Genomic DNA, 12238 nt, shown 5'->3' on the forward strand with positions numbered 1-12238 from the left:
CAGCCTTAAAATGAACATTTTCCAGCCAAAGTCAACCAAAATAAAACATATTAACTTTGGAATATAAGATATGAGATTATTTTTCATGGAAGTAAAGTTAAAACAAGTAAACGTCACTAAAAACAAATCTATTGAGAAGTTAATGAAGTGAGAAGATAAAAGTGAGGCCAAACTTATCAAATTATATTAATTGACAAATTCAATTTAATATTAAACGAGTCTTGGTGGTTCACGTGCAGTGCTGCGTGTCACCAGCAGGGTGCAGCATCTAAATACGACAGGAGGGATGAGTTAATTTAGAAGAAGATGAAGATGAAGAAGATGAAGATGAAGATGAAGATGAAGATGAAGAAGATGAAGATGAAGATGAAGATAAAGATGAAGAAGAAGAAGAAGATGAAGATGAAGATGAAGATGAAGATGAAGATGAAGACGAAGATGAAGATGAAGATGAAGATGAAGATGAAGATGAAGAAGATGAAGATGAAGAAGATGAAGATGAAGATGAAGATGAAGATGAAGATGAAGATGAAGATGAAGAAGATGAAGAAGATGAAGAAGATGAAGATGAAGACGAAGACGAAGATGAAGATGAAAAACATGAAGATGAAGATGGAGATGAAGAAGATGAAGATGAAGATGAAGATGAAGATGAAGATGAAGATGAAGATGAAGAAGATGAAGAAGATGAAGATGAAGAAGATGAAGATGTAGATGAAGATGAAGAAGATGAAGATGAAGACGAAGACGAAGATGAAGATGAAAAACATGAAGATGAAGATGGAGATGAAGAAGATGAAGATGAAGATGAAGATGAAGATGAAGATGAAGATGAAGATGAAGAAGATGAAGAAGATGAAGATGAAGATGAAGATGAAGATGATGATGATGAAGATGAAGGTGAAGATGAAGAAGATGAAGATGAAGATGAAGAAGATGAAGATGAAGATGAAGATGAAGAAGATGAAGATGATGAAGATGAAGACGAAGATCAAGACGAAGCTGAAGATGAAAATGAAGATGAAGATGAAGATGAGGATGAAGAAGATGAAGATGAAGATGAAGATGAAGATGAAGATGAAGATGAAGATGAAGATGAAGATGAAGACGAAGATGAAGATGAAGATGAAGATGAAGACGAAGAAGATGAAGATGAAGATGAGGATGAAGATGAAGATGAAGATGAAGACAAAGGCGAAGATGAAGACGAAGATGAAGATGAAGAAGATGAAGATGAAGATGAAGATGATGATGAAGACGATGATGATGATGATGATGATGATGATGAAGAAGATGAAGATGAAGATGAAGATGAAGATGATAAAGCTGAAGATGATGAAGATGAAGGTGAAGAAGATGAAGATGAAGATGAAGATGAAGATGAAGATGAAGATGAAGATGAAGATGAAGATGAAGCAGGTTCACCAACGCGAGCTTCAGAGCCTCAGAGAGCATCATGGGAAGAAGTGAACTTGGACTTACCGTTGGTTGCATAACATACTGTTGGTGTGGCATCCAAGACGTGCTCTGGACCTGCAGAAGAAGAACACATGAAGGTCTGAAGACACCAGAGAGTCCATCAGGAAGTGAAGGATAAAGAGAAGGAAGTGGTGCGAGCGGAGATGAAAGGGCGATCGAGGAGGAGAGAGAGGAGTGGAGACGACAAAAGAGAGGGATTTAAAGAAAACAAAGAGAGGAAATGATTCATTAGCTCAAGTCTTCATGAGGAGAATGTTGGTCCGAGAATGAATGAATGTTCTGGAGCCTCAGAGAGACAATTACTGAGAGTTTCATCATCAAAGAGAACAAATCACTGCTTTCATCTCCTGCTGACGACCAACATAAGTATATATGTGTAGTATTGTCCAGTACTTGACTCTGGTGTTGTGATAGTGTAGTAACAAGTATATATGTGTAGTATTGTCCAGTACTTGACTCTGGTGTTGTGATAGTGTAGTAACAAGTATATATGTGTAGTATTGTCCAGTACTTGACTCTGGTGTTGTGATAGTGTAGTAACAAGTATATATGTGTAGTATTGTCCAGTACTTGACTCTGGTGTTGTGATAGTGTAGTAACAAGTATATATGTGTAGTATTGTCCAGTACTTGACTCTGGTGTTGTGATAGTGTAGTAACAAGTATATATGTGTAGTATTGTCCAGTACTTGACTCTGGTGTTGTGATAGTGTAGTAACAAGTATATATGTGTAGTATTGTCCAGTACTTGACTCTGGTGTTGTGATAGTGTAGTAACAAGTATATATGTGTAGTATTGTCCAGTACTTGACTCTGGTGTTGTGATAGTGTAGTAACAAGTATATATGTGTAGTATTGTCCAGTACTTGACTCTGGTGTTGTGATAGTGTAGTAACAAGTATATATGTGTAGTATTGTCCAGTACTTGACTCTGGTGTTGTGATAGTGTAGTAACAAGTATATATGTGTAGTATTGTCCAGTACTTGACTCTGGTGTTGTGATAGTGTAGTAACAAGTATATATGTGTAGTATTGTCCAGTACTTGACTCTGGTGTTGTGATAGTGTAGTAACAAGTATATATATGTGTAGTATTGTCCAGTACTTGACTCTGGTGTTGTGATAGTGTAGTAACAAGTATATATGTGTAGTATTGTCCAGTACTTGACTTTGGTGTTGTGATAGTGTAGTAACAAGTATCTATGTGTAGTATTGTCCAGTACTTGACTCTGGTGTTGTGATAGTGTAGTAACAAGTATATATATGTGTAGTATTGTCCAGTACTGGACTCTGGTGTTTTGATAGTGTAGTAACAAGTATATATGTGTAGTATTGTCCAGTACTTGACTTTGGTGTTGTGATAGTGTAGTAACAAGTATATATGTGTAGTATTGTCCAGTACTTGACTCTGGTGTTGTGATAGTGTAGTAACAAGTATATATATGTGTAGTATTGTCCAGTACTGGACTCTGGTGTTTTGATAGTGTAGTAACAAGTATATATGTGTAGTATTGTCCAGTACTTGACTCTGGTGTTGTGATAGTGTAGTAACAAGTATATATGTGTAGTATTGTCCAGTACTTGACTCTGGTGTTGTGATAGTGTAGTAACAAGTATATATATGTGTAGTATTGTCCAGTACTTGACTCTGGTGTTGTGATAGTGTAGTAACAAGTATATATGTGTAGTATTGTCCAGTACTTGACTCTGGTGTTGTGATAGTGTAGTAACAAGTATATATCTGTAGTATTGTCCAGTACTTGACTCTGGTGTTGTGATAGTGTAGTAACAAGTATATATGTGTAGTATTGTCCAGTACTTGACTCTGGTGTTGTGATAGTGTAGTAACAAGTATATATATGTGTAGTATTGTCCAGTACTTGACTCTGGTGTTGTGATAGTGTAGTAACAAGTATATATGTGTAGTATTGTCCAGTACTTGACTCTGGTGTTGTGATAGTGTAGTAACAAGTATATATGTGTAGTATTGTCCAGTACTTGACTCTGGTGTTGTGATAGTGTAGTAACAAGTATATATGTGTAGTATTGTCCAGTACTTGACTCTGGTGTTGTGATAGTGTAGTAACAAGTATATATGTGTAGTATTGTCCAGTACTTGACTCTGGTGTTGTGATAGTGTAGTAACAAGTATATATATGTGTAGTATTGTCCAGTACTTGACTCTGGTGTTGTGATAGTGTAGTAACAAGTATATATGTGTAGTATTGTCCAGTACTTGACTTTGGTGTTGTGATAGTGTAATAACAAGTATATATATGTGTAGTATTGTCCAGTACTTGACTCTGGTGTTGTGATAGTGTAGTAACAAGTATATATGTGTAGTATTGTCCAGTACTTGACTTTGGTGTTGTGATAGTGTAGTAACAAGTATCTATGTGTAGTATTGTCCAGTACTTGACTCTGGTGTTGTGATAGTGTAGTAACAAGTATATATATGTGTATTATTGTCCAGTACTGGACTCTGGTGTTTTGATAGTGTAGTAACAAGTATATATGTGTAGTATTGTCCAGTACTTGACTTTGGTGTTGTGATAGTGTAGTAACAAGTATATATGTGTAGTATTGTCCAGTACTTGACTCTGGTGTTGTGATAGTGTAGTAACAAGTATATATATGTGTAGTATTGTCCAGTACTGGACTCTGGTGTTTTGATAGTGTAGTAACAAATATATTTGTGTAGTATTGTCCAGTACTTGACTCTGGTGTTGTGATAGTGTAGTAACAAGTATATATATGTGTAGTATTGTCCAGTACTTGACTCTGGTGTTGTGATAGTGTAGTAACAAGTATATATATGTGTAGTATTGTCCAGTACTTGACTCTGGTGTTGTGATAGTGTAGTAACAAGTATATATGTGTAGTATTGTCCAGTACTTGACTCTGGTGTTGTGATAGTGTAGTAACAAGTATATATGTGTAGTATTGTCCAGTACTTGACTCTGGTGTTGTGATAGTGTAGTAACAAGTATATATGTGTAGTATTGTCCAGTACTTGACTCTGGTGTTGTAGTATTTTCAGACCACATGACTCTTGACGAAGTCGTAACTACTTTCATTGGTTTTCAAACCAAAATATGTCCAAACATCATCTTAAAATCTGCTGGACTCACTGTATCCTCTCGTCCTCAGTCATCATATATATATATATATATCCTTCCCTCTTCTCTTCTCTTCTATTGTCTTCTATCAGGGAGTAAATAATATTCAATTGAATAAAACAAGTTCAAAACTGATCCGTTCACAACAAACAACTTCTTTCTTCTTCTTTTTAAAAACCTGCTGAAAACTCTTTCAAGGACGTTGTGATGTTGAAGAGACAGATGGAGGCTCTGAGTGATGAAACATATACATACTTATATACATATTCATCAGCTCAGGTTACATCACGGTCGCCTCGGGCTCAGATAAATAATCTGTGATTATGATAAAGTCGCGTCAACATGAGCAGCGACTCGTGGAGCAAAGATCTGCAGAAACTTATTTAAACTTCATTTAAAGTTAAACTTCCTGATCGAAGGAACGTCCAGAGAGAAGAGAACAACATAACTTATATCATACAAAATATACTTTTAAAAAGTATATAAAGGGAATTAAGTATATATTAAATTGAACAATTATGGTTAAAGGTATTTTTTTTAAATAATTTTATAAAAATACAGTAAATAATGAAAAATGATGTTAATCATAGTTTTGTTACTGATTTTTATCTGCAGTTCAAAGTGTGAGTGGAAAAAAAAACGTTATATTCCCAAAGAAAACAAAGAAAACTATTGTATTTTTCAACATGAACCAATGAGTCTGAGGGAGAAAAATACTGTAGTGACGTCAGTTTATACAAATATATTCAAATGAGATGTGTTTCTTATTTTTTCATCAAACAATCAGCCATGATTGATCAGTATCTCTGAGCTCTGTTGGTTTAGTCTGGAGACTCTATTGTAACATTTATATTGGATTTAAAACATTTATTTTTTAATTAAATACATTCTTGCATCACTCACTGAAGTGTGTCCTTGAATCATTATGTCTTGATTTTAAATGATTTATTTTACTTTCATTCACACGTTTATGATCTAAATAAACTTTAAATAAACACAAACATCAGATTAGACAAAATAAAACATGTTTTTTACTGACAAACACATCTCACTCCCTCTCAGTGAACTCATCACTTTACTACTTTCTTTCAGCAGAAGCACTTTTTTGCTTTAATAAAACCAAAGTATTTTTTTTTTTAATAGAACAGATTTTTCAGTAGTTTAACTTCTATGAATATTTATCGTGACACGTTGTGTTTGTTTGGTTCTAATGTTTTTACACATGTATGAACAAAAATAAATAATAAAACAAAATGAAAAAGTTTTAAAAGTAACAGTTTTAGATTCAGATTCAATCACTAATAAAAAATAAACGAGTGGAAAATAATAACGTATGGCTCAAGATGCAGAAATGATCCATAATGCACTGCAACAGTCAGCGGCGTCCTGACCTGATACGTGGAGACGGGGGAGGCGGCGATGAACGGAGTGATGGACGTCTGAGCGATCATCCTGTTGGTGGAGATGCTGTACGGTGAGGAGTAGAACCTGAGAGCGAGAGATGGTCCAGTTATCTTCACAACTACATCAACGAGGAGGAGGGAGGGAGGGAGGAGGAGGAGGAGAGAAGAAGGAGGAGAGAAGAAGGAGGAGAGAAGAAGCAGGAGAGAAGAAGGAGGAGAGAAGGAGGAGGAGAGAAGAAGGGGGAGAGAAGAAGCAGGAGAGAAGAAGGAGGAGAGAAGGAGGAGGAGAGAAGAAGCAGGAGAGAAGAAGGAGGAGAGAAGAAGCAGGAGAGAAGAAGGAGGAGAGAAGGAGGAGGAGAGAAGAAGCAGGAGAGAAGAAGGAGGAGAGAAGAAGGAGGAGAGAAGAAGCAGGAGAGAAGAAGCAGGAGAGAAGAAGGAGGAGAAAAGAAGCAGGAGAGAAGAAGGGGGAGAGAAGAAGCAGGAGAGAAGAAGGAGGAGAGAAGGAGGAGGAGAGAAGAAGCAGGAGAGAAGAAGGAGGAGAGAAGAAGCAGGAGAGAAGAAGCAGGAGAGAAGAAGGAGGAGCGAAGAAGCAGGAGAGAAGAAGGAAGAGAGAAGGAGGAGGAGAGAAGAAGCAGGAGAGAAGAAGGAGGAGAAAAGAAGCAGGAGAGAAGAAGGGGGAGAGAAGAAGCAGGAGAGAAGAAGGAGGAGAGAAGGAGGAGGAGAGAAGAAGCAGGAGAGAAGAAGGAGGAGAGAAGAAGCAGGAGAGAAGAAGGAGGAGAGAAGGAGGAGGAGAGAAGAAGGAGGAGAGAAGAAGCAGGAGAGAAGAAGGAGGAGAGAAGGAGGAGGAGAAGGAGTAGAGAAGAGGCAGGAGAGAAGAAGGAGGAGAGAAGAAGGAGAGAAGAAAGAGGAGGAGAGAAGAAGGAGGAGAGAAGAAGGAGAGAAGAAGGAGACATGAAGTAGAGAAGAAAGAGAGAAGAAGGAGAGAAGGAGGAGAGATGGAGTAGAGGAGAAAGAGAGAAGAAGGAGAGAAGAAAGAGGAGGAGAGAAGAAGGAGGAGAGAAGAAGGAGAGAAGAAGGAGAGATGGAGTAGAGAAGAAAGAGAGAAGAAGGAGAGAAGGAGGAGAGATGGAGTAGAGGAGAAAGAGAGAAGAAGAAGAGAAGAAAGAGGAGGAGAGAAGAAGGAGAGAAGAAGGAGAGAAGAAGGAGACATGGAGTAGAGAAGAAAGAGAGAAGAAGGAGAGAAGGAGGAGAGATGGAGTAGAGGAGAAAGAGAGAAGAAGGAGAGAAGAAAGAGGAGGAGAGAAGAAGGAGGAGAGAAGAAGGAGGAGAGAAGAAGGAGAGAAGAAGGAGAGAAGAAGGAGAGATGGAGTAGAGAAGAAAGAGAGAAGAAGGAGAGAAGAAGGAGGGACTAGAGATGATTGTATAAACACAGTAAAATACTTCAAGTGTGTCTTAATTGAAAAACAAACTAATAAACTCTTTGCAGATGATTTTTTTATTCCAACATAAACTAATCGAGACAAAACCTCAACGTTTAGTGTTTATTGAAAGTTACATAAATAACTGCTGGGATGGATCGTTGCCATGGTAACACAACAACAACAACAATGCGGCCCAAACACATACACACTCACACACACACACGCACGCACACACACACACACACACACACACACACACACACACACACACACACACACACACACACACACACACACACACACACACACACACGCACGCACACACACACACACACACGCACGCACACTCACACACACACACACACACACACACACACACACACACACACACACACGCACGCACACACACACACACACACGCACGCACACTCACACACACACACACACACACACACACACACACACACACACACACACACACACACACACACACACACACACACACACACACTCGCCCCAAGGTTCTGTTGGCATCACTGTGGTCCAGAGACTTGAACCAAAGACCCTCGTGTGGCTTCAACTCTGGCAGATCCAATCTGGAAAAATGCTTTAGATTCCTGCGCCAGATGGTGATTGTGTTCGTCCACAACTTCCAGGAAACCTTGAAGTCACCGTCTGATGGAAACTGATCGTCATGACATGTAGTGAATGTTTCAGTCAAACATCAACTAGTATCAACTCTGGTGTCATTAAACATCAACTAGTATCAACTCTGGTGTCATTAAACATCAACTAGTATCAACTCTGGTGTCATTAAACATCAACTAGTATCAACTCTGGTGTCATTAAACATCAACTAGTATCAACTCTGGTGTCATTAAACATCAACTAGTATCAACTCTGGTGTCATTAAACATCAACTAGTATCAACTCTGGTGTCATTAAACATCAACTAGTATCAACTCTGGTGTCATTAAACATCAACTAGTATCAACTCTGGTGTCATTAAACATCAACTAGTATCAACTCTGGTGTCATTAAACATCAACTAGTATCAACTCTGGTGTCATTAAACATCAACTAGTATCAACTCTGGTGTCATTAAACATCAACTAGTATCAACTCTGGTGTCATTAAACATCAACTAGTATCAACTCTGGTGTCATTAAACATCAACTAGTATCAACTCTGGTGTCATTAAACATCAACTAGTATCAACTCTGGTGTCATTAAACATCAACTAGTATCAACTCTGGTGTCATAAACATCAACTAGTAATCAACTCTGGTGTCATTAAACATCAACTAGTATCAACTCTGGTGTCATTAAACATCAACTAGTATCAACTCTGGTGTCATTAAACATCAACTAGTATCAACTCTGGTGTCATTAAACATCAACTAGTATCAACTCTGGTGTCATTGAACATCAACTAGTATCAACTCTGGTGTCATTAAACATCAACTAGTATCAACTCTGGTGTCATTAAACATCAACTAGTATCAACTCTGGTGTCATTAAACATCAACTAGTATCAACTCTGGTGTCATTAAACATCAACTAGTATCAACTCTGGTGTCATTAAACATCAACTAGTATCAACTCTGGTGTCATTAAACATCAACTAGTATCAACTCTGGTGTCATTAAACATCAACTAGTATCAACTCTGGTGTCATTAAACATCAACTAGTATCAACTCTGGTGTCATTAAACATCAACTAGTATCAACTCTGGTGTCATTAAACATCAACTAGTATCAACTCTGGTGTCATTAAACATCAACTAGTATCAACTCTGGTGTCATTAAACATCAACTAGTATCAACTCTGGTGTCATTGAACATCAACTAGTATCAACTCTGGTGTCATTAAACATCAACTAGTATCAACTCTGGTGTCATTAAACATCAACTAGTACCAACTCTGGTGTCATTAAACATCAACTAGTATCAACTCTGGTGTCATTAAACATCAACTAGTATCAACTCTGGTGTCATTAAACATCAACTAGTATCAACTCGGGTGTCATTAAACATCAACTAGTATCAACTCTGGTGTCATTAAACATCAACTAGTATCAACTCTGGTGTCATTAAACATCAACTAGTATCAACTCTGGTGTCATTAAACATCAACTAGTATCAGGTCTGGTGTCATTAAACATCAACTAGTATCAACTCTGGTGTCATTAAACATCAACTAGTATCAACTCTGGTGTCATTAAACATCAACTAGTATCAACTCTGGTGTCATTAAACATCAACTAGTATCAACTCTGGTGTCATTAAACATCAACTAGTATCAACTCTGGTGTCATTAAACATCAACTAGTATCAACTCTGGTGTCATTGAACATCAACTAGTATCAACTCTGGTGTCATTAAACATCAACTAGTATCAGGTCTGGTGTCATTAAACATCAACTAGTATCAACTCTGGTGTCATTAAACATCAACTAGTATCAACTCTGGTGTCATTGAACATCAACTAGTATCAACTCTGGTGTCATTAAACATCAACTAGTATCAACTCTGGTGTCATTGAAGATCAACTAGTATCAACTCTGGTGTCATTAAACATCAACTAGTATCAACTCTGGTGTCATTAAACATCAACTAGTATCAACTCTGGTGCCATTAAACATCAACTAGTATCAACTCTGGTGTCATTAAACATCAACTAGTATCAACTCTGGTGTCATTAAACATCAACTAGTATCAACTCTGGTGTCATTAAACATCAACTAGTATCAACTCTGGTGTCATTAAACATCAACTAGTATCAACTCTGGTGCCATTAAACATCAACTAGTATCAACTCTGGTGTCATTAAACATCAACTAGTATCAACTCTGGTGTCATTAAACATCAACTAGTATCAACTCTGGTGTCATTAAACATCAACTAGTATCAACTCTGGTGTCATTAAACATCAACTAGTATCAACTCTGGTGTCATTAAACATCAACGAGTATCAACTCTGGTGTCATTAAACATCAACTAGTATCAACTCTGGTGTCATTAAACATCAACTAGTATCAACTCTGGTGTCATTAAACATCAACGAGTATCAACTCTGGTGTCATTAAACATCAACTAGTATCAACTCTGGTGTCATTAAACATCAACTAGTATCAACTCTGGTGTCATTAAACATCAACTAGTATCAACTCTGGTGTCATTAAACATCAACTAGTATCAACTCTGGTGTCATTAAACATCAACTAGTATCAACTCTGGTGTCATTACACATCAACTAGTATCAACTCTGGTGTCATTAAACATCAACTAGTATCAACTCTGGTGTCATTAAACATCAACTAGTATCAACTCTGGTGTCATTAAACATCAACTAGTATCAACTCTGGTGTCATTCAACATCAACTAGTATCAACTCTGGTGTCATTAAACATCAACTAGTATCAACTCTGTTGGCATTAAACATCAACTAGTATCAACTCTGGTGTCATTAAACATCAACTAGTATCAACTCTGGTGTCATTGAACATCAACTAGTATCAACTCTGGTGTCATTAAACATCAACTAGTATCAACTCTGGTGTCATTAAACATCAACTAGTACCAACTCTGGTGTCATTAAACATCAACTAGTATCAACTCTGGTGTCATTAAACATCAACTAGTATCAACTCTGGTGTTATTAAACATCAACTAGTATCAACTCTGGTGTCATTAAACATCAACTAGTATCAACTCTGGTGTCATTAAACATCAACTAGTATCAACTCTGGTGTCATTAAACATCAACTAGTATCAGGTCTGGTGTCATTAAACATCAACTAGTATCAACTCTGGTGTCATTAAACATCAACTAGTATCAACTCTGGTGTCATTAAACATCAACTAGTATCAACTCTGGTGTCATTAAACATCAACTAGTATCAACTCTGGTGTCATTAAACATCAACTAGTATCAACTCTGGTGTCATTAAACATCAACTAGTATCAACTCTGGTGTCATTAAACATCAACTAGTATCAACTCTGGTGTCATTAAACATCAACTAGTATCAACTCTGGTGTCATTGAACATCAACTAGTATCAACTCTGGTGTCATTAAACATCAACTAGTATCAACTCTGGTGTCATTAAACATCAACTAGTATCAGGTCTGGTGTCATTAAACATCAACTAGTATCAACTCTGGTGTCATTAAACATCAACTAGTATCAACTCTGGTGTCATTAAACATCAACTAGTATCAACTCTGTTGTCATTAAACATCAACTAGTATCAACTCTGGTGTCATCAAACATCAACTAGTATCAACTCTGGTGTCATTAAACATCAACTAGTATCAACTCTGGTGCCATTAAACATCAACTAGTATCAACTCTGGTGTCATTAAACATCAACTAGTATCAACTCTGGTGTCATTAAACATCAACTAGTATCAACTCTGGTGTCATTAAACATCAACTAGTATCAACTCTGGTGTCATTAAACATCAACTAGTATCAACTCTGGTGTCATTAAACATCAACTAGTATCAACTCTGGTGTCATTAAACATCAACTAGTATCAACTCTGGTGTCATTAAACATCAACTAGTATCAACTCTGGTGTCATTAAACATCAACCAGTATCAACTCTGGTGTCATTGAACATCAACTAGTATCAACTCTGGTGTCATTAAACATCAACTAGTATCAACTCTGGTGTCATTAAACATCAACTAGTATCAACTCTGGTGTCATTAAGTTCCTCCAGGTGAACGTTGATCATAATTCTGCTCCAACGATCAATAGAATTGATCAGCAGCAGTAAAACTGGTTAATGTATGACTTGCATTAGAAA

General features: G+C 37.1%; 2 protein-coding genes across 3 annotated transcripts in view; one reads left to right on the forward strand and one right to left on the reverse strand.

Moving 5' to 3' along the window:
- The window catches only part of entpd3 (ectonucleoside triphosphate diphosphohydrolase 3), a 257655-nt gene that overhangs the window by 31794 nt on the left and 213623 nt on the right, over positions 1-12238 (forward strand). The gene's annotated exons all lie outside the window — the stretch shown is intronic.
- LOC148063041 (RNA-binding motif, single-stranded-interacting protein 3-like) overlaps positions 1-12238 on the reverse strand; it is a 193078-nt gene that overhangs the window by 11387 nt on the left and 169453 nt on the right. For both annotated transcript variants that reach the window (XM_087812117.1, XM_087812118.1), the window contains exons 9-10: positions 5988-6084; positions 1483-1533 (exon numbers count right to left, since the gene is read on the reverse strand). In XM_087812117.1, the coding sequence (XP_087668243.1) occupies positions 1483-1533; positions 5988-6084 (148 nt within the window). The remainder of the gene's footprint in view (positions 1-1482; positions 1534-5987; positions 6085-12238) is intronic.

This window comes from Callionymus lyra, chromosome 17 (assembly GCF_982586985.1).
Source record: "Callionymus lyra chromosome 17, fCalLyr1.hap1.1, whole genome shotgun sequence".
Classification (NCBI taxonomy): Eukaryota; Metazoa; Chordata; class Actinopteri; order Syngnathiformes; family Callionymidae; genus Callionymus; species Callionymus lyra.